General features: G+C 45.2%; 1 protein-coding gene across 2 annotated transcripts in view; it reads right to left on the minus strand.

The window, feature by feature from the left end:
• Nucleotides 1-23,554, minus strand: part of PRDM16 (PR/SET domain 16) — a 272,623-nt gene that overhangs the window by 36,368 nt on the left and 212,701 nt on the right. For both annotated transcript variants that reach the window (XM_071575767.1, XM_071575766.1), the window contains exons 4-5: nt 10,009-10,143; nt 3,752-3,854 (exon numbers count right to left, since the gene is read on the minus strand). In XM_071575767.1, the coding sequence (XP_071431868.1) occupies nt 3,752-3,854; nt 10,009-10,143 (238 nt within the window). The remainder of the gene's footprint in view (nt 1-3,751; nt 3,855-10,008; nt 10,144-23,554) is intronic.

Raw genomic sequence — 23,554 nt, forward strand, 5'->3', positions numbered from 1 at the left:
AACCACTTATTATGAGGGAAAAGTAAAAAAAAAAAGAAAAGAAGTATAGTCTCATGCTATGTCTTGTTACTGCATTTTATTTGTGACAACAGCACAAAACACAACGTTACTGAGCAAAACTTAAGATTTCATCTGCACATGTTTAAGGACCAAAAACATTCTTGGTATGAGAGCAGCAAGGAGGGGGTGAGGGCTGTGATAAGGTGTGTTTCAGGTACTTTTTGACATCTGTAACTTGGATCAGAAGAGACAAACCCAACAGCACCAGGTGTCCCAAATGCACATAGCCGTGGGCAGTGATCTCACAGTTGTGTCCCTCTTCATCACTAATGAGCTCATGTTAGCACTGAAACAAGTGCTCATCTGCCCCAAGGTGCAGCTTTTGGGCTCAGCCATGAGGCTGCACTTAGGAGTGGCACTGGTACCAACAAACATGACCCCACTGCTGTGCTGGTTCCCACTCCTGGAGACGTCCCTGGGACAGGAGTTGTTTGACTCAGGCAGCCACTGAACTCTGAGTAACAGGATAGATCCCTCACTAATTTCAGATACATGGAACTGCTCTGGCAAGGTGTTCATCTACCTCAGAAACAACGTTCCTCCTCTTCACTCGCTTGTAAATACAGCGATGACTCAACCAAGAAGGATTTTTTTGTAGGACTGACTGAAATCCTCCAGGCTGGGAACCCCCAGGTACCTTCACCTCAACAAGCTCCTACCAAACCCCCAGAAGCCTCCAACCTGGCAATTCCCTGGACCTGAAAACACTTGGAATGAAGGAAACAGAATTTTTTCTTCTTTTGACTTCAGAGAAAATGCATCAAAATTCCTTCTGCAAATCCAGATGAAATTCTTCCTACTTAATTTTGAGATTTACATGGTTAATTGCATATTATTTCATCCAAGCTCTCCTCTAGGAAACAGAAATCCTCTCTGAGTTTGGAAAACCATCCATGGAGAATAATTTCCTCCATGCCTGGCTAAATCTGGATAACTTGCCAGCACCCCCTCCCACAGCACACACCTGACACAGCTCTGTCTGCTCTGATCAACAACAATGACACCTTTTTCTTCTTTCTGTGAGCTCACAGAGCAGGTAAGTAGATGAAATACACTTAGAGCTTCAATATTAGGTTAGAGAATATATTTTCCTTCTAATTCTCCTTGTCCTTTGCCAGATCTCACCTGAATATAAGAGGATCAAACAAAACACAGGTAGAAAATATGAAGGATAGGAATAGGAAAAGCAGTACATGTGCTTTGGAATATTTGGGTTTGGAAAAAGAAATTTTCATTGAAAGAAGAATTAGAGAACTGAAAAAAATATGATTAAAAACCTTGTTGCCACATGCTATTCATGTTGTCACTGGCTGTAAATACCATTTTGATGCTCAGACAGGTTCAAGAAAGAACTGCTGGCTGAGGTGGGGGAGGCCCTGGCACAGGTTGCCCAGAGAAGCTGTGGCTGCCCCATCCCTGGAAGTGCCCAAGGCGAGGCTGGACAGGGCTTGGAGAAACCTGGGATAGGGGAAGGTGTCCCTGCCCATAGCAGAGGATGGCACTGGGTGATCTTTAATGTCCCTTCCAACCCAAACCATTCCATGATTCTATGCCAACATATCCATATCCAACATCCATTCCTCTGGCACTCCCACTCCTGAAGTTTAGCAGATTAGAGATCAGACTTCTCAGTAAATACCCTGCTGGGAAAGGGACTGACCTGCAGACTAAAGGCCAGACCATCCCACTGCAAAACTGAAACCCAAATTGCCATGGAGGCTCAGGCTGAACTAGGACCTCGTGTCGACTTTATGTCTGTATGAGATACCCAGGTGCAGACTTCAGGTTCATTAAAGGGTTTCTTTTTTCCTTCTTCAAGTACCAAAATTAAAAAGATTGCCCTTCAAAACAAGTTCTCATTAAAGTTTGCTCCTTTCTTCAAGCATCACAAATGAAAATACTGCCCTTCAGAAAGGTAACTGCTTCGGTGTCTGACAGGGAGAAGGGGCTGAAAAGAAAAGAACAACCCAGTTGCACAGAAATTGCTGCCTGTTCTCTGTGTCTCGTTTGTCAAATCCGTGGTTATATGTGCCTATCTGAAGTTCCATCAGTAACACTCAGGACAAAGCAGGAATGTAACAGAAAAATAAATCAGTGCCTAATAGCTTTCAGAGAAACCAAGGGGAACACAATTATGTGGCATCTACATGCTAATCTACCAGACTCGAATCTCAAAGGAGTTCAAGTGCCCTACTCAAAATTCCTGCAGTGATAAGGGGTCTGCTGTGTTTGGCTGGGGTTGGGAGAAAAGATTTTTATGATAATTATCTTTGCGTGGAACAATTTTGCATTTTCTTCCCTGTTAATTCCGAAGTGAACTGAGGCTGTGAGGCAGCAGGAAGATAGCCCTGCTGAAAGTAAAAAGTATTAAGGAGTCAAATATTTAATGTTGGCCTGGTATAATTTGACAGCAATTATGCAGCAAAAGCACTAGACGTTACCAGGAAGACACAGATAAATGTTCCATAATGACAGAGATGGAAAACAAGGAGCACTTTTTGCTTGTTCACATAAAAGCTTATTAGAAACTGAAATGCAGAACAGCAGTGAGTTTTCATTCTGATTTCTCCCTGACATCAAAAAAAGGGTACAGAAATTATTCATCTCTGCATGTTGGTCTTGAGAAAATGATTAACTTTTTTGGGGAAGAGAACAGTGAAAAATAATCTCAAATTTGGCATGAGTGGGGCAGCAGCTACCACACCTCACCCCAGCCCTACAGCAAATGAACTTCCAGCAGCACAAATCCTCAAACTATCCCATTTTCCAGAAATATTTGAAACTGTGCCTTTCCTTTGCACACTTTTAAAGGATGTCACTGCAAATTTTAATCAGAAATTATATTCATATACAGGTAAAAGAAAATACATATACTGTGGGATGCCCAGGTGAGTGAACTTGAATTTCAGTGACTAATTGTATAGAACAGTGTTTCCAACTAGTAGTTTAAAAGCAACTGGTAGATGAGAATATATTTATAGAAATAAGTCACCAAAGAAAAATGATGAACATGTCTTCCCTCATTTTCCCCAGACTTCCCCACACGGTGTCTGTAGTGACAGGTTCTGTCACTCACAGTGGCAGAGGTGGGATACCAGGTATCAGTCAGAGTCTGAGATGAATGTAGGGAAAAGCATCCTGACAAGGGGAAAACAGTCCTGGGAACACTCTCAGATTGCCACAACAGCCCAGGCCATGTGTCCTGCTACCTTCTCACAGCTGCTGCAGAGAAGGGTGCAAGGACTCTGTAAGAGCAGGTGAGGTGTCAATGTTCCAGCAACAACAATTCTAGTGATGACTCTTCCACCCTCTGCCTGGATCCCCCTTTTCCAGGTACTCTAAAGCTCTGCAGAGCTTTAGTGTTTTCTAAGCCCTGGAAAGATGTGGCCCATTTTTATTACACCTAAAGAAACATGGTGACCCTGGGGATGGAAAAGGCACCTCCAATCATGTTGAAAACAACAAAGGGGGAGATTAATCTGCTGCGTGTTTTAAGTTTAATAAAACCTGACTATTATGGTCTTAGACAGTCGCTCTCACCACAGCAAGAGTGAAAATGAGCATAAAATCCCAATAGTGACAGAAGGGGGAGGTACTGGATCAGGTTTTGTCCCAGCTCAGCACTCGCTGAGGTTCTCAGCATTCCTGGGTGTGCTAGAGAGGGGTGCAAACAGTCCTATGGAGGCCTTACCTTCCATGCTGGGCGCCATGTTCCCAAGGGAATAACCACCTTCCTTCAAACACACCAAGAGCTCTTCTCCTGGCTCAATTTCTTTAATAACTTTATAATAGATCTGGGAATCAGAAACAAAAATTGAGAGACATGTTAAATATGCAAAGACTTGCATTTTACGTTTTAACCAATAACTCAAATTATTATAGCTAATTAGGGAGGCTGTCACTTGATTTGGGATAATTGCTACTGAAAGCTCGTTTTTCTGCCTTAATATGACTCTGTGGGTGTGAGCATTTCACGGAGCTCGGACAATGAAGAAATATTTTGGGTAACAGCCTCTCTCCTTCAAATCACACAAAATCTTCCCATTGTTTTCCTCCTCTAAGCTCAGTGTGTTTGTTACAGTGAAGGGAAGGTTAAACTGATGGAATGGACATGTTTAAGTCTCTGCTCTCTGAGCCGAAACTGACCTGATGATTAGAGCTGAATTATCATGTCTTCACAGAATTATTTTGTAGACTATTCTTCCCTACCCGATGCCTAAAAACAAGACCTGAACTGCTCTGGGTCAGCAGTTTATCCCCATTCTGAAATCCTGTCTGAGCACAGATCCTGGACCTTCCAAAATGTCCTAAGTACAGCACTGTTCACCTCCTGAATCTTTGTCATTGCACTGGGGGAAAACTCTAAAACAGAAATAAGGGATTGAAACAAGGGCAGAGCCCCCTCACCAGCTGCATTGAAAGGGAGCAGAACATGGATTAAAAGACACCTGGGCTTTACACAGGTTTCCTGAACCAAAACGAATACTGGCACTTCAAGGATGCTTAGAAAATATTCCAGCAAAAAAGAAATCTCTTTCATGCAAGGTGCAATGGCATGTAACACTGCCAGGTACTGACCTATTAGTACATGTTTTTAGACGTACCACACACTGAACTTTGCTGTCCTACCCCCAAACCTCACAGAAACCAGGGCAGTAGGTTCAGTGCAGGTGGGTCACATGTGAGTGGACCCCAAAGGCCTCATGCCCTCTGACAAAATGGCAGGAATTCCTGAGGAAGAAGAGTGGCTGATAGTGGATTATCTGTAAGCAAGAAGCTCCAGTCCCTTAATCAATCTCACTGCCTCTGCTGGACACACTCCAGGAGCTCCATGTTTCTCCTGTGCTGAGATTTGGTGTCTTCCATACGTTTTCCAAATTTTTAGAGTACACTGGACCCTGTCCTCTTCCAACACAATACCACAAGAATTCACCTGGTAACAGTTATTAACTGCCAAGTTTTCTTAGTACTGCCTTTAACAGCAATAAAAGAAATTATTTTTCAGGACATCGACTACAATTTACTAGGAACAATTTCCTAAACTCGCTGCCACTCAGTCTCTGCCAGCCTGTGTTTACAGGGAATAAAGACACAGAACTCCTAAATTCCTGCATGGGCTGCAATAATTGAGTCACCATGACGCGTTTTTCTTCCCAGAGTTCGTTTCTCTCCCTCCTTGGCACGGAGCGCGAGGCCCTGGCAGATGCATGGCCCCGAGCCCAGCGAGAGCAGCAGGTGCCCGGGCTGCGCCCGAATTGTCTTCCCTGTCCCGGAGCTCCGGCTGCAGGGAGATGTGATTGCCCGGAGAAGGATGTGATTTCAGGGAGAGATGGCAGCAGGGACATAGGGCATCGCTCTCAGAGCCAGTGCTCCGGGGACTGTGGAGCCCAGTTACCGCTCAGGACTTTCCCTCCACACCGACTTCAGGACACTCCCGACAGATCCGCCCGCGTTCCACCGAGCACCAGAACGGCCCGCGAACCGCCAGTCCCTGCACTGGTCCCAGTCCCCCTGCACCAGTAACACACATGCTCCCGCAGGTCCATGAGCGCTGCCGTTCTCCATCCTGCTCTGGGATAACGCGCTCCCTCCGCCGCCCCTTCGGCGCCTCTCCCGGTGTCCAGCGCGCCCCGATCCTGCTCCGGCAGGGAAGAACTTTCCCTCCGGCGCTCCAGGATTCCCACCTCTCCCCGAGACAGACCGAGGAAAACTTGCCGGCGGGGCGAGCTCCAGCAGCTGCTGGAAGCGGGAGCAGGAGCGGGAGCGGGACGGGGAACGGGAGCGGAGCCGGGAGCGGGATCGGGAGCGCGGCCCCGCCCGCCCCAGCAGGTGGCAGACGCCGCCCGCTCCCGACCCCGGCTCCCATTCCCGCTCCCGCCGCGGGGTTCCCGCTAACCCCTCGGTCCCGGCCCCGGGCACTGCGAGCGGCTTGGGCTGGACGGGGCTGGACGGGGCGAGGGCCGCCTGACCTGTCGCTCCTGTCCCTTCGGCCGTTCCGCTCCTCCGGTGGCGGCGGACAGGCCGGTCGCAGAGAGGGCAGGGAAGTGGAAAGGAAGGGGAGGGAAGGGCAGCCGGGCCGTGTCTCTGCAGCAGCTCCAAGCGGTGCCCGGGGCAGACACAACCGCCCCCACGAACCGAGCGTCGCGGCCGCCGCGTGCTGCGGGGCGGCCCTTACCGGGAGCTCCGGTACAGCCCTTAATGGGAGCTTACCTAGTGTTCCTGTACAACCCTTACCAGGACTCCTGGTACAACCCGCTCTGCACTGTCTGTTCGCTGTCCTCGGCTGCCTCCCTCCATCCCCTTCTGAGCACGCCCTGCACCTCCCCACAATTTCACTTGCTAACTCCCTGAAATCTCGGCACCAACACCATGCACTGCCCGGCAGAGCAGGCCAGAGGATCCCTCACTGGGAGTTTCAAAGCAGTGACATGGTCACAAACACAAACGTTTGGGATGAGAAATGAAGTCCAACTGCTTGCTATTGGCAAGATGTCCCAAAGTTCACAGCAACCCATCCCTGCGCTTGCCAGAATCCTTAATGCAACTCCATCACTGTTTTCCACTCGTTTGCAAATCGTTCTTCCACGTCAGACACATCTGTCCCCATCCTGTGTGGCATTCAGCTCATAGTCCAAAACAGGGGCCTGGTGCCAAGGGCAGGATCCCAGGAATTCACTGTACAGCTGAGAGACCTCCAGGTGGGAAACCCTGAGCAGCAAGACACACACCTGTGCACAGGTTAACAGTTCTGAGAGATCCCACTTCCCTGCGCCACAGGGAGAGTTAATTCCTGTGAATTCCACCACAAATTAAAAGTTCTATAAGATTCACCTTTTCCCCATTATCTCTTCTGTTTGCACTTCAATGCTCTACCCTGCTTGTTCAACACGAAAAGCTTTTCCCGGGACAAACCACACTAAGCTTAATGGGAAAACTGCCCGAAAAAAGCAAAAGACAGCCTAGGACTGAGCCCAGAGCTCAGGGCTGAGTCAGAAAAACAGAACTCAGGATGGGCCAAGCTGAGACAAAAAAAACAACAAAACAATTAAAAATTGCTATTAACAGAAATATCTGCAGCTGGTAACTCAAACCCAGACCAGCACTAAAACACAAACCACAGTCTAAAAGGTCCATGCAGTTCAAAGATACAGTCAAAAATATTACACAGAAAAATCCTTCAGAATTACCCTGCCAAAGGCTGACATTGCCCCTGTGTCACCCTTTAGCTCCTTTTCCTCTCCTGTTTGTTCTCAGAACAAAGTAGCTCCTTGTATTTAAAAACGTCTTCTGCAGTCTTTCCAGAAATATAGGGCAAGCTTCATTAATGATCACGGAAAAGCTGGATTCTGCTGGAGTCACATTAATTTCATCAAACATTTCATTATAATAATTAACTTCATCTTGCAATCGTGTTACTGATGGTCTGGATTCATTAAAACTACTGCTGTGTTTTCTTTCCTTTTTTTATTGGTTGTGCACCAAAAAAGCTCAGATTTACTAATCCAGTAGAAGATTTACATTCATAAATCAATTATGGTATTTTATAGGAAAGTTCCACATATGATAATTTCTTATTTCCCACTACAGAATGGGCAACTCTCCTAATTATTAGTTTTATTTAACACTAAATAGTTAGCAGGGTAACTAGGGCATGGTAGTGCTCTCACAGATGACTGAAAACACTCCATTTCTTGATTTTTATTAAAATTATTCTGGGCACGGGGCACTGAAGAAAGACAAAATAAAAGGAAAGCAGAAAAAAAGGAAGGTAAAAACAACCCAGAGGAATCCTTTTTCAGTCTGAGTTGATCCATGGATCTGCTGTGTAGCTGCTGCTGTGGGTATGAGCTTGGGGTAGCAGAAAGCTGGCTCTGGCTGTAACAGTTTGCAGCTAAAACGGAGCAATTTGGTCCAATCACCAAAATACGGTGCTGCAGAACCACAACAACCACACTCTGAGGCTGATCTCACCCAGAGACCAGCACCACGTAATTGAAGCTGGACATCTTTTCTCTGAGAAAGAGTGTTCAGGAGCAGACAGAGCCCGGAGACCACACGGTGACTATTTAACAATTTCCAGTGTCACAGCAAGAGACGGAGACAAAATGTGGTGGGTGAGAAAAGTCCTGTCCCAGAACCACCTCATTAATGAGGTCCCTCCATAAGAACCAGCCCTGTTTACCTGTTGCCTGAGTTATGGCTCTGATATATCTGAGCTTCCTCACAGCCCCAGGTTTGTACTTTGGGAGGGGAAAAGATCATTAGAGAGGGGAGAAAACAGCTGCTGTGTTTACCTAAAGATCAAAACCCCACCCATCGATGACAGCAGCTGCAGCAGAGGAGCTCAAAAACTCAAAACCAGCTGAAAAAGAGTTCTATGCATCCTTGTCTCACAAATAATTTACTACACAGGCAGCCTGGTAAGGGTTTGCACCTCCTGCTCTCCCACTGTCAGCCCTGTCCCTGAGTCCGGGAGGAGTGGACATGGAAAAGTTTGACCTCGTGCATGTACAGCCAGAAAGGGGCTGCACATTCTGCTTTTGTTACAACGTTTTCCTCCTTTGGAATCGCCTCCCCTTTGTTTCAGCTGAGCCACACTGCTTTTTATTTCCTCTTTTTTAAGGCACTGTATTATTTACCCAGGAATCCTGAATGGAGTCACCGAATATGTGTGTAAAGTACACATAAAATCTCTGCAATACACACACATCTTACACTGGCTTATTAAACAAAGGCCGATTTTTTTCCATCCCTTGTAACTCCTTCCTCCTTCCTCCTCTCCCCCCCCCCCCCCCCCCCAATATCTGCATCCCAAAGAAAAGCTGCAGCTAACACTCTGAAAGTCAGCTCAGGCTATTATATTTATTACACAAATTCTGTTTAATATTAGAGACTCCTGAACTGCTCAAGTATTTGCCTCATGAAGGCAGCAGTAGCAACAGGAAAAAATAAAACATTTTCCAGACATATTTAGTAAATCATATCATTTTTCTACCATTTTTCCAGTCCTTCAGAATCACAATTATCTCAATCAATCAAGGATCTTCTATTCTTTTCAAATAACTATTCACTATGAATAAATATAAAGAAAATGAGCTAATGTTATTCTACCTGTGAAAATTGGCTTCACAACTGAAAAATAGTTAATGAAATGTCTCAATTAATCTCTTTCTAACTAGAAATACATTTTAAATACATTATAATCTGTAAGAGGGAGGAGGGGAATCATTCAGTGGTCCAGATTCTGTTGTCAATTACTTCACTATAAATTTTATTATGAGTCTTTAAGAATACAAATACTCTTGTATTGTGGGGATTTATATCCAAAAAGCACCGTGGCCACTTGGGAATTATGAATTCACTGAGTTGTATGAAAGCTCAGAGCAGCTGATAACATCCTTTAAAGTCCTTCACAGATCCAAGTCTGCCTCCCATTTGCTGACAGGTAACATCAGGGAGACAGTATTTCCTTTTTAAGTTAGGTCTGAAACAGTAATTTCTACCTGATTTGCACTCTGTTGGAGTTTTGTGAAACTCACAACGTGGATTGCTCATCTTGAATCCATTTTTGAGTTCAAGCTTCAGGGAACTATGCAAACATTAGCAAACATCATCAACAACCGAGTTTCCAGCCTGGAATTGTGCTTCCCACCCACCTCTGCCCACAGTTCTCATGGCCAGGAACCACCAAGGCTGGTTTCCACCTGTCTCAGTGGGTTTTGTTGCCACAACCTGTGTTTCACACAACTTGCCCCAACACCAAAGGAGTCAGGGACTGGAAGATCATAACCCTGAGGGTCCCAGAGATGCCACAGTGGTGCTGCTGAGCAGGTCAATCCTTTGGCTCCACCCAGTGCTGCCACCACACACCATCACCTGGCCAACCCACCCTGCACCTGCAGAAGGGGTGGGGTGGGCACAGCAATGCAGTCACTGCGGGGTCGTTACCTGCTCGTTGATGTGACACACAGCCAGGTTCTGCTCATCACAGGAACAGGACACACGGATGTACTTCAGCCAGCTCCCAGCCCCACCCTGGCCAGCATCCACACAGAACTTCTCATTTCCCAGGTCATCAGCAATCTGCAGGAGAACAGAAGAAATGCATGGGTCAGCTGGTACCAAGGGACAGCTCCAGAGAGAGGAAAGAAAGGGAAATTATTTGCAAGACAGGACTCTAAACAAGAACTAGAAAAGAGAGCACTGGATGATATATATATAACTAATAGAGAGATGACAAGAGAAAAACCAGCTCTCAGCCACAATTCGAAATTCCTTGTTGGCAGAACCTCCAAGGACATACATCAGAGTAGTCCATGAGTAACAGGATCAGGACTACAACTGGAGACAAACACACAGCTCTGGTCTCCACACCAGCTCGAGTAACCAAGCAGGTAACTCCTCCAAACTGCATTGACTGTAATGATAAGGTCCTTAAACTGCTCCATCATCACATTATCTATTTTATCCTTTCTTACGGGATCATTTTTAATTACAAATGTTTCAATAGACTCTTAAAACAGGTCACTTTCCACAGTGCTGGAAAATTTTATTTTAAAATTGCTTTAATAAATGATACTTTCATTTATCAAACTGCAACATGAGAAATCCACAGACCACATCTGTGTGGCTGAATGTGAGATACAATTTTCCTGTGTGCAAAACAGGAATCCTTCCAAACAAAAACCTTCAAATAAAAGTCCAGGTGTGGGGCCAAAAGGGTTAATTAAAGGATTGTGGTCCAAAGAAACCCACTGGTTTACCAAAAAGAGTTTTTTTTCTCTCTTAGGACAGTGAAGTTCAGTGACAGAACCAGAGGAGATCCTCAGCATTCCTGACCAGTGTTTGGGATGATCCAGTTTGCAACTCACACAGAAAAGCACATTTGAAAAATGACACAGGACACCCTGATATGAAAGAAAAGCCCTTTGAGTCCAAGCATGGCAAGACTCTGTTCTGTTTCTGGGCTTCCTTGTTACAGAAACTTATTTTTTCCAAAGAATTAGATTTCCCTCTACCCTGTCCAGACCCTGTGTCAGTGCAAATTACTTCAGTCATCAAAAGCTCTTAACATGCTTTTACTAGCAATTAATTCTCTCAAAGTCTCATGGGATACAATAATACTTTCCCATCTATTTCAAGACAGAAAAAAATAAAAGGCAAGAAAACAAAAGAAAGGAAAATTAAAACACAGCAATGGGAGCAACAAGTCAAGTCGAAGGCTGGGCTGAGAAATCTCAGGGGGATGTGGCCAGCTGAGGCTCTCACTCCCAGCTCTGAACTCCCAGGAGTGCAAGACCTGCCAGCATCACCAGGAAAGCTCCCACCTCCCTGGACTGGGCCCAGCAAACATTCCCTGGGCCACCACCTCCTGCACAAACCCTTTCTTCTCAAGCTTCCTATATTAAATAGATCAGGGGAAAATCAGTATTTGGTTTCTTCCTTCCTAATCAAACATGGCACTGAGAGTCACTAAAACACTGCATTTCCTCCCAGAACATGTGTTTGGGACAGAACTGGTGCAGGAAACTACCTGTGTGTGCTTAATTTCTTCATCCCCTGCCTGGGAACACTCATGGTAACTGACTCTGCCCTGACTAGACCCCGTGTCAAAACCTGGTACTTTCTAGACACCCTTGTTCACCTCCCCTTGAGTTCTGCTGGTAACACCAAAGGCCTGAGGTAGGGCAGTAATGGCATAGGAAGACAATTTTAGGTGGTTTGGACTTTGCAAGAAAAAAACCAACAAAAAAGTGTTTGTAATATGGGTTGAAACACTCTACTGACTCCATTCAAGATAAAATAACCATAACTTCTGTTTTGTCTCAGGGAACTCCAGGAACACAGAGGCTGACTAAAGCTGTTGAGATTAAAGTGCTTCTCTTGGCCTTACTGACCCAAAATTAAGTGGGCCAGCCAAGCCAGCACCTCGAGGGGCAGGAGTGGGGACACACCTAATCAGAAAGTGATAACAGCTTCCAGGGAAATTGTTTGGGCAACAGAACAGAGATGAATCATCCATGCTCAGCTGATCTGAAGCCACTGAACAGGTTTTAAAGGTTTTGAGTAAATAGCAGCCCACAAACCTCCCAGTGCCATTAATTTATACAGCAGGAATTGGTGATGTTCTATCACCCTGGGAACACAATATAGAAAACTCCAGGACTACACAAATAGGCTGTTTTATTTCATAGCTGTGTCTTGCAGATACCCTCTTTCATCTTCTAGAACTGTTTGATGAGGACATTCAGATCTGATTTAGGTTGGAAGGGACCTTAAGGATCAGCTACTTCCAACCCCCTGCCATGGGCAGATAGCTCAAGGAAATCCCAGAATTCAGCTCACATTCACTTTGCAGGGCCCTGCTGAGGCTTCAAGGACCAGCTCTGCCTCAGGAGGAGGTTCTGTTGTAGCTAGAAATCACCTGAGACTCTGTGGTTTTATCTGTGTGGGGCATTAAAACCCAAGGTGGGAGTGTGAAATCTGACAGATCAAAATGAGAAAAAAAAAGGTTGTATGAAACCCTGAGAACTTCAGCTCCTGTTTTTCACACACACTCACTGTACTCCACAAATAGAACACAGCACCACGACCCAAGGCCCAGCAGGGCCAATGAAGGGGATTCTGCAAACAGCCATCCCTCATTGAATGTGATGCCTCTGCTGGTACCAATAAGGGCCCTTTGAAAATCAAATAAATGGGGCAATCAGCTGGTCCCAAAGTGCTGCAGGACCAGTTCCAGAGCAAAGGGTGCTCAGAGTGAGCTCAGCTCTTTGTGGCCAACACCTCTAATTAAAGATCAAGTTCACACGCTCACACTCTTGGCTGATGCTCTGTGTCAAGGTTATTTCACAGTTTAAAAAATACTGAGAAATCCAATAGCCATCATCAATAACTATCTGCAGTATCTATTTTTTTCTCTGTCAATTATGTGGACACAATAATTTTCTGTCTCTCTTCCCTCAACCTTAAAAAACTCCGGAAAAACAAACTGAAACCTTTTACCACATCTTCTTCCAGTATAAACCAGAAGGAAATCAGAAATTTCCTCTGTCAAAATTCTGCAAACCAACTGTTCACAAGTCATTATCAGTAACTAAAAAAAAAAATCAGTTTGAAAATGCTCCTGGAATGCTCTTGGAACATTTGTTTTTCTGAGTTCTTTAGAAGAAGCATGAGCAGCACTAAGAGATAACTCATACTCTGAAGGAGGCCAGGTGGAGAAAGAAAAGGGATGCAAATTAAAGATCCCAGATGGAAGCACAGAGGGATTCTCCCTGCAGTGAACTGCTGGGAGGCTCAACTCCCCACAGCCACCCGACTGGGCCTGCACTCCCCACAGCATTCATCTCCAGCTCTACTAAAGCTGGTTGTTCAAAGTTAAGACCAGAACTAAGGCCATCTCTACCCAAGACTTATCAGTGGCTTTGATCATAAGCCTATCCATTCACAGATATTCCTGTTGCCTGGGCAGGTAAAGCCTGACATCAGGTATTTATCACCAACTGTAGAAAAAGAGATGCCACAGGAAGACAAAACCCAACAGAAAATCACATGTACTTAGCAGGACTCTGACTTGGTGGAGCTGAAATGGAACAGTTGCAGTTCTGCTTGTGCTCTGCGCTCAGGCTGGCTCTGTACCAGTGAGGCAGTGGAGAGGACTCTCCAGTGGGTAATTTGGCTCAGACATTAAAAGAAGTTGTCAGAGGGAAAGGAGAGGGGAAAAGAGGTGTGGAGACATGAGAGAGGAGAAAAAATAAAATAAATTTATACTTAGTAATTGGTACTGGCTTTGATAGTCTATACCCATTCCCTGCTGGTATTCCAGTCATTTTTGGGACAACACTCTTCACCTCCTTGATCTCCTCTGATCTGAGGCACAGCATCCCTGCTCCACAGACCTGGGCTGCCCGCAGTGTTATGTTTTGTCCATTTTACTTGTCCCCAAGTGAAACCACAGGCAGGCTGGGACAGCCATGTGCACTTGGGACCTACTGGAAAAGCAAACTTTCATCTGGACTGTGGCCTGCAGGCTCAGAGAGTTAATTACTGTGGGAGCACTTCCTCTGCCTCATCTCCCCAGACCACTCTTCCATTTGATCCCACCCACCCCCATCATGGGTTTCTCCCTGCTTTTTTTTTTACTGAATATGTGAAAGACTAAGTTCATCTTTTCTCCCTCTGCTTCAGATGGTGAGTTTAGCCTTTATTTATGAACACATGGCACCTCCCAGCACTTATGTCTGCAAATCCAACAGTTCATCTAAGAATTTTCAATTCCCCTCCTCTTCCCTGCCGGTAACAGTGCAATGATTTTATCTTGTGGAGTTATTCACTGTGTTTCCACAGCACACTCTCTCCTCCCTGCTCCAAAGTCCCTGTCCTCCTCCTCTTCAATCTCTCTGCTCAGAACAAATGCACCTTCATGTTCCCTGGGATTACAGGGGTTTAACTGGCCCACTGCAGAGACATGGATTCGGGATCCAGAGCCAGAACGCCGGCTGTGGTTGTGGTTCAGACTCATCTCTATCCAGCCAAAAGGAAATTGTTGTCATGTTCCAGGACTCACTTTGCAGCTTCATCTGCCGTCTGCTGCACAGAGCTCAGGATTTGGATCCAAAAGGCTCATTGATCTTGCAAAGGCTCTGTTCCATAATTTATTAACATCAGAAATGCTGAGTTATGGAGCAGAAGTTATGGAAAAATTCGCTTGAACGTTTACAATTTTTTTTGCACATCATTTGAGGTTTCCTGCTTCTCTAATTTGTGGGCTCTCTGTTGGGTTGTTTCTTTCACGTTTTAATGGGCAGCGTCCAAGGCCTGGCCCCGGCAGAGGTGTGCCGTGGGGCTGGAATGCCTGCGGATCTGTCGTCAGTTCGCTTAATGGATTCCTAGTGTGCATGAAGAAACGAAGCAACCAGGAGTTTGCCATCAGTGACCCAGCGTCCTGTTGCTATAACATCCCTCCCCAGAAGCCCAAAGTGTAATAAACCTTCTCATCCCATGGTCGCAGGATCTGCCTCTGACAGCTTGGCTGATGTGAGCATTTTATTTGGCAGGAGTTGGAGATTTTTTCTTCCCCCCCCCCTTTTTGCTTTAATGACCCACGAGCTGATTTAGAGCAATAAACTGTTGCCATGAAGTTTTGTTGTGTTTCTTTTAAATAAAGGGGAGGGAGGGACTGCTGCAATTTATGACTTTCAGAAGTAACTGAAACAGAAAGTCCATTCTTGCCACAAAATGAAGAGAAAAAGACTCCATCCAGAGAAACACTTCTGTCAATGTGTAGACATGAAGCCTAGATGAACTCATAAATTCAGCACTCTGCCTGCAATTAAGCAGGTTTCCTGGTGATTTGACAAAGAGTTAATGAGAAACGTGTCAGACAAAAACAGGTCATAGCACTGGAAAGCGATGGGAAGAGCAGCTGAGCCAAACCCAACTTGTCTGCTGCCCCAGCTCAGGGCCACAGGAAAAGCTCTAAGAGTACTCAGTGAGAGCTACTTTTGAGTTATGTACAGTAAACTTCTAGTCCAGAAAAGCCAGTTCCCAGCCCCAAAACCACCAGATAAGGGGAAGAAAGGCCATTCTCCGAATACCTCTACTTGTGCTTTAAATGGGAAGTGAGCAGCAAGGGACACAGGCTGTGCAGGGGGCTTGGGGTTCAAGTTCTAAGGGCTGGTAAATGGCTGCAGGATCAGAGAACTTAGTTCATTTGCCTGGTTCTGTGAACAGGCTTCTGTCCTCAGGAGCCGGGAAAACCACAAATGTGAGGGAACTCAGCTGGATTGCACCGGGGCCAATGGGATTGGCAATGTCAAGCAGAGGCTGCCCAGTGCTGCTGCTGAGCCTGGTGACACTGGTGAGCTTGGTGACACTGCTAAGCCTTGTGACAATGCTGAGCCTGGTGACATTGCTGAGCCTGGTGACATTGCTGAGTTTGGTGACACTGCCAAGCCAGGAGCTGCTGCCAAAGTGCAAAGCGCTGCTACAGCTAATGGGAGAGAGACTGATTCAGGTTTTTGAAGAGATGAATGGTTTTGAACTTTCACTCCCACCCAAGCCACATGTCTGGAGTGATAATTTTCCACTAGTGTGTGCGTTTCTGAGTCTGCTCTTGGGCTCCTGTATCATCTGGCTCTGTGAAGGATCTGGAGGAAAACCATCAGCAAGCTGCAGGGAAGGCTGTTACTGGGACATACTTCTGTCACGGAAAAATAACTTGCTCATTTTTTTCTTCCACCACATCTAAAGCACACAAGAAATCACATGAAATTTGCTGTTTCGTACCAAAACTCCCTGTTCAGGTTCCAAGCAGAGGAGTCTGGATTGCTCACACAAGTTTTGTAAGCAAGGTTGAATTTCTTGAGCACATTTGAATCCAGCAGAGCCTTTTGAAGGGCTGCCCATACATCAGACCTGACCATAAATACAAACCCTCGCAGGAGGAACCACCCCCAGCAATAACTAAAGAGGAACCCATTTACATTAGATTTACACTTACACACATAACATCTCCAGGAAAGCATCTCCTGCTTCCCACAGCAGAGGGGAACCCCACTGATACATGGCAGAACAAGTTCTGTGCAACAGGGCAAAGAGGAGAAGTCAGGAACTCACGAGAAAAATCCACATTGGCTCTGCTTTCCCTCCTCTACCTATAACTGCTTGTATTCCTGCCTTGGAGGTACATTTTTTCTACCCAGAAGACACCTTGAATGACACAGGACATCATAAAAGGTGCTGTCAATGCTGGTTCCTGTTGATGCATGAAACCAATCCCACCCCCTTGTCTTTCTCTCCCACTTTCACCCTCTTTGAGGGCAATCAGCTAAACTTGCACAGCAACATCTAATCACCACGCAGAAAAGCACAAAGTAAAGATGTCAAAACAGGAGACAGCTTCCAAGCTGATGACAGGCATTTATCTCAACAAAAGCTCATTTTTCACGAGTAACGTAATTCATACCACACTGATTTAAATTAAACAGTAAACCATAAAAAATTATGCTCAAATCAAATCCCAGGGCTGCCTTAGATATTGTACACATGAGTCAAGAAAGGGATTTCCAGTTCTTTATAATATACACACACTAAAACTTTGAAGTTTTCCTCCCCCTTGAGATTTCAAGACATCCCACTTTTGTGTTCTGCAGCATTTTGGCTCATTTCAAAAAATTGTAGTTGTGAAGTTCTAAAAGCTTAATAGATGAGAAATAAATGAGAACTTGAGAGAAATCTTCATCTGGTAAACAAAAGACAGAGGCTACTGCAGTCAGGGGAGGATTCGGAGCTTCAGGACATTTCACTTCATTAGGGAGAGGGAGCAGCAGCAAGAGGTGCAGAGCAACTAGTGCTGTTCCAATGGATTAAAACAGACACAAGGCACTCATGTCCCGAAGCTTCTCTGGAGACCCACAATGCTTTAGGGTCGGATTCCTCTACTGCTATTTCCAAAGGGAGTTGTGGGCTAAAGTGGCTCCCTAATGAGCTGGTGCCAATTAGGTAGGGGGAAGGAGAAGCAGGGCAGTGCTCCTGGCAGAAGGGAGCAAGCACAGGCACAGAAGCTGAACAGAACTTTATCGTATAAAGACAGGAACATTTTCTGATGGTTATTTCTCCAGGAGTCCTCTTACTACTGAGACACAGCTGCCTCTCCTTACTTATACCAAATAGATGCTTCTGCCACAGGGAAAACACAGCTAACCTTAAAACCAAATTCTAATCAGCTTCTGGAGCTGCATCCCGGGAGTTTCAGAGGTTACTGCACTTCATTTACATCATTTCTTACTACTACAGCTTGATTTTAATAATGTTTTGGGAGTAGAGCTGTGGAACACCACGAGTGTGGAGGCCTCTTCAGAGTGATTTAAAAACCACACTCAGTGCCAAACCCATCTGCTGCATTTCACACACTGGCCAAAAAAGTAGCAGAGCCTTCAACTGCCCATTTCTGCTGCTGAGATGAGTTCCAAACCACCAGCCTGGCAAAGGCCATGAAAGGACCCAGCATGAGAAGACCCCCATGAAATAACATTGTCTTATGGCCTCTGAGGAACCTCTTCCTCGGGAAGAATCTGGACTGCCACCTCCACTCCCTTGCCCTGAAAACACTCTTGGATTATCCTGGATCATTAAGAATATATGAAACAAATTATGACAACAATTATCCAGGTACCCCAGGGAAAGGTGAATGAATTCAGAGAGCTGAGATCCTTGAAATAACCTGTATTTTCCCCTTCATTAATAGGTTTGGGGGTAAATGGCCCAAGTTCAATAACAGGGAGATGCAGGTAACTGCCTAGATAATGAAGCCCATGTCCTGTGGTGTATTTGGTGGATACAACTTGTGTGTCTCACTTCCAAAACTAAGAGAAATATTAAAGCTTAATACCTGCCACCTGGGTTTGGTGATTAGGCCATGGTTGTACACCTCAGTATAACACAAACCAAACTTTCTGTTGGGGAATTAAAGTTACTGGGAATCAGAAATGCAGGGAATCAAAGTTACTGGCAGGGCAGGCTGTGAGCAATGCAACAACACCAAGGTATTAAATGTCTGGAGAGGTCGGAAAGGACATGAACTTTCTTTCTATATGTGACTAGTGCCAGTTCCATTCATGCAATGACAACCACTGTGTTGGTCTTACTACTGTGTTCACCCAGAGCTTCTGCACCCTGCATGAGGTGCTCCTCAAATGAGGCTCAGCTTGGTCATGATTGACAGGACAGTGAGATACAACCATGGGAGGAAGAGAAACTCCATCAAAAAAGCTGCCAGAGGTGTGGTTCGGAGTGGCAAGGCAAGTCCTAAGACAGACAGGTATCATGCTCTAACACAGAGTATGATTATCCCTTCTTACTTTCCCTGCCAGCATGGATAATGGCAACCCAGCAGTCTCAGAATACTCACGTGGAGGTGCATATTCTTTTTAAAAACCTTGAATTTACCGGCCCAAAGGGTGCATGTTACCATAGCTTTACCCATGACCTGACACTTTGAGAGCAGAGATTTTAAAAAAACCCAACCCCAAAAAGCACAACAAAGCAGCCCCAGAGCCCAGCAGGGCTGTGCCCTCCCCCGCCAGCCCCGCTGCAAGCGCAGCTGCACCTCGGCTCCATTTACACAGGAAACCGCCCCAAGGGCCACGCTGGGACGGGGAAGCAGAGTCCTTGAAACCTTTCTTATCAGAAATGGGGACGGCAGCTCTGCTGCACACTGTGCTTGAGCTCTTCAGAAGGTGTGAAGTAGATGAGTTTGTGAACTGGGCTGGCACTGAGAAAAAGAACGAAAGGATAAGTCAGGGTTTCCCTCCCGAACGACACAGCTGATCAAAAACAGGAACAGCACCCCCTCTTTGAGGAGCTCGGAAAACAAAGCAGCCACCTCTCACCAGGCCACAGACATCTTCTCTTGATGCACTAACTGGGTACTGCTCACCCCTCATAGAGCTGAGACTTGTGAGCTGAGACTTGTGATCTCTTTGGAATGAGATTTACTGAAAACATGACCCAAAGAAGGCACAAAAACGAGGTGATGAGGTCTGTGTGCCCGAGGCTCCCACCCTGCTGAGCTACATCCTGCCCAAAAGATGGCAACTGATTTATTTTATAATCAACCAGGATGGCAAGAGACCTTCCCAGCACAAGGCAGGGCCAACCCTTTCTGTGAGGCTGGGAATTTGGGAATCCGAGGGGATGCTCAGGTAGTATGGGCAGGGCAGAAGAGGCAGGTCCCAGATGTCCCACCCCTTGGCACATCCCTGGGGGCACTCAGAGGGGCCCAGAGGATCAATAATCAGCTGCTTCCCTTGCCTTGGGCTGCTGGAGGGACAAGAGGGACCTGGGCTGAGGGGGCTGTTCCACAGGTAAAGCCTCCTCTCTGCCTTGGGCTTAGTGGGCAGTGAGGCATCCAGGCTTATCCCAACCCTTTGCCTTGCAGCACAGGAATATTGGCTGAAGAATGAGAGCAAGGCTAGGAAAGCAGATCCTCAGGGCACTTCCAGCTCCTAAGGAATCTGCTCCCAGACTGGTTTGCCTCCCAAGGCAGATGAAGGTTGTTCACATGACCTAAATCTTGCACAAGAACTTCAATCTATAACTCTTATACACAGTTCATCTTCAACACGAGCATCACTGAAATGGGAAGTGGGGACACCAGGATGTGTATTTTCCTTTAGTGGTTTGTTTCTACAACAGAAAAGAAGGTTTTGGAGTTGCTTCTTACCTGAAGATCTAAGAGTTTTACTGAGGGGGAGTTCCCCTGAGAGCCACCCACAGGTTAGCACCAATCTCAACAGATACACAGAACAAAAATGAGCAAAGTATTCTGCCCTCAAATTTACACAGTGAATATAGTTAGTTTCCCCTCTAACACAGTGACTCAAACTGTAGAGGAACTCTGGGGTGTTCATTTTCCACCAAAGTCTCAGAACCAATAATTTCCTGCCAGTTGGACAATGTGACATGCAGAAGAAGTTTACAGACCTTCAAGCCAAACCTTGTTCCTCCTTTCAGAATTATGACAATGAGAGACTGATTAAATTATCTCCTCCTGCAGTTTGGTTATCTGACCCTTTTGCAGCTGAAACCAAACCAGTATCTTGTCTGACATCACCAACTGAAATCTCAGCCATAAGGAAGTACAAGGGTAAATTGCACAGTCCCAAGTGGCGCTGGGCTGAACTTTACCCCAAGCCAATTCACCTACTTATGAAATTATATATTCCAGGGAATTGATTCTAATGATAAATCTGCCCTTTGAATATGCTGAGAAACAACATTTCAAAATCTCCATGTCGGATCTTATGCCATCTCTGGGTCAAAAGACAGCTCAGCAAAGCTGTGGTGTTGAGGTAAGGGCTCGGATGGGGCCACAGGAGAGTGTCAAGTGAAAGAGACCCCAATGCCTCTGCTCAGGTTATTTTACTGAGGCAGTTCCAACACATCTGGTTCCCTGACAGCAGGTCTCAAAACAATACATGATCTGACATACCAGATATCTCACATTGCCAGAGTAAGTCAGGTTTGAGTTAGGGAGATGCTGATAACCTCCAGAATTCCTTATCTTCTGTGGCAGCTGTGCCCAGCCTGAGAGACAGCACTGAATGCCTACAGCCAACACTCTGCCCTCTGATCCACATTCTAACTCAACAGGAGACCTCTGCTCTTTTCAACTTGAGCTGTTTTGAAGTCAACTGGAAGGGACAAAAAAAAATAGCATCTGCCTTTAGAACATTTTTCTTACCTAACAGAAAGATACACTTTTGGCCCAAAGACAGAGCTGAGGATGACAACTATTTGTTTTACACATCAGGAGTCCCTGGGCAGGAAAAGGGAAGCCTCTTCCTTCATGGGTCACTCTGTTCCTGTGTGTTTAACAGGGAAGACGCTTTCTCCTCATACAGAGTTTGCTCATTATTGGGATTTCAGTATCACTATAATTACTACAGGAAATCAGCAACTCCTGCAACACGCACCATCCCCCAGGAAAACTGCAGGAAAACCTCTTGTGGCAGTGAAAGACAGGATACAAAGGCAGATGTCTGGAAAAGGAGGCTTGGGAATTTGTATTTAGTATATAAGCAGCACAAAAAACAGTATCTGGGGGTTGGAACTAGATGTTTTTTAAGGATCCTTCCAACCCAAACCAATCTATGATCATTTTCTCCAGTCAACTCTTAGTTACACTAAATATGAGGTTGATTTTTTCTCTTCAAACCAAATACTCTTGAAGAAAAATTCAGACATTCAGGTATTTAGAAGGTTCACCTGATAATAACCTCAAAGTCTTGCCCATTAACAGATGGAAACATTTCTATTTGTGAGATCTTTCTTATTTTGAAGTTTAAAATCCTCAATTACAGAACACACAACTTCACAAACTCCTTGCAACCATAACAAAAACTATTAATTCAATGCTAAGTAGAAAACACCACATTTTCAGCAGAGTTTCAGCATGCAAAACAAATGAAACATGGTGAGAACAATATTGTTTTCATTCCCTTCGCAAATACTCACACATAAGTTGAAGCAACTGCCCAAGCCTTGAAATGTTGCTGAAACAGTTTATTGTGCTCTAATCCTGCAGCCTTTAAAACAATCTAACGTTGTGGTATTTCCATGGTATAAATGATTCCTGCCTGTATCTGGCAGCTCCAGAAGTTCTCTAAGGATGAACATAAATTCAATTATACCAAATTAAATGTGAACATACATAAGCCACATAACATTTTAATTGGGGATGATTCTTAACTTTTTTTGGAAGAACTATATTGCAGTCGAGTCCCCAAAGATGATACGACCCATATGCTTTCTCCCTTGAGCTGCCTGCTTTTATTAATTACTCTGGCAGAGATATATTTATATTGATGTTGTCAGTGTGTGAACAAAACCTCATGGACAAAAAATGGTTTAATTAAAGCAAAAAAACATGGTTTATGGGTGGTGAGCAAATCTGGTCTTTAAAGTCAGTAAAACTTTCATAAGCGATTAGATAAAAATAAATCTTAGGAAAACATTTGTACCAAATATGTCTTTGACATTTCATGCTGAAGAATAGCATAAAAAAAATTCCTGAGCAGGCTCATGGACTCAATAATCCATTGGCTGCTCCAGGAGTGAGTTCAGACAGCTCCTGTTCTCTCATTTTCTTCTCTGCTTTGACTAACAAATCTACCTCTTCTGCCCCAAAGTGCTCCCTCTCTGCACCTCATTCTCTATTTTGTCAGTGTTAACTTCACAAAATTGGGCAAAGACAGGACCAAGATATGCCCTGTCCTGCCCTGCTTCGTGATGCCCAGCACCAGTTCACAGTTACTGGTGGACTGGGGAAAGAGTGAACTGGAGCAGAGGCTCTGCCAGCACTTTTCTCTGTCTATTTCAAGAGCAAAAGGAAGAGTCTGTCTGTAAATAACACACAAATGTTTGCAAACCACTCAGTGATGGAAAGAATGTTTGGAAAGCACAGGTAGTGACACCGAGGTGAGTACAAATCACTCTATCCCCACACCTCTACCCTAGGCCTTGCTCTGTGTTTGCCAGCAGATACAGAAAATGATGGTAACAGGAAGAGTTTCACCCTGGGACACTGTACCTGTCACCTGGAATCAGGGAGCCAGAAAAGCAGTTAGGAAAATCCAAAGCACAGGGCAATGCCCTCCACAGCACCCCCATCCCTTGGCACAACGTGCTCTTTGTGACGGACCATATTCCTATCAGAGATGTTGCTTCAGACCAAAGCTGGGCCATAGATGTAGATCTCACACACTAATAAATAAAAATAAATATCTGACCTCAAGTAAAAGATCCTTCATTTGACACTCCTGATCATTTTTTATACTTCAAGCTCAGTTTTTACTGGACAGGATCCAGCCATCCTATGGAAATGGAACAGTCTTTTTCTTCACGTGAACAAAAGTCCTTTTCTAGTCCTGGGGGCCAGCGAGTTTATCCAAATATTCTCAGTTTACTATTAGCCCCTTTTGGAGCCGAT

The sequence above is a fragment of the Pithys albifrons genome, chromosome 22 (assembly GCF_047495875.1).
Source record: "Pithys albifrons albifrons isolate INPA30051 chromosome 22, PitAlb_v1, whole genome shotgun sequence".
NCBI classification, from domain to species: domain Eukaryota; kingdom Metazoa; phylum Chordata; class Aves; order Passeriformes; family Thamnophilidae; genus Pithys; species Pithys albifrons.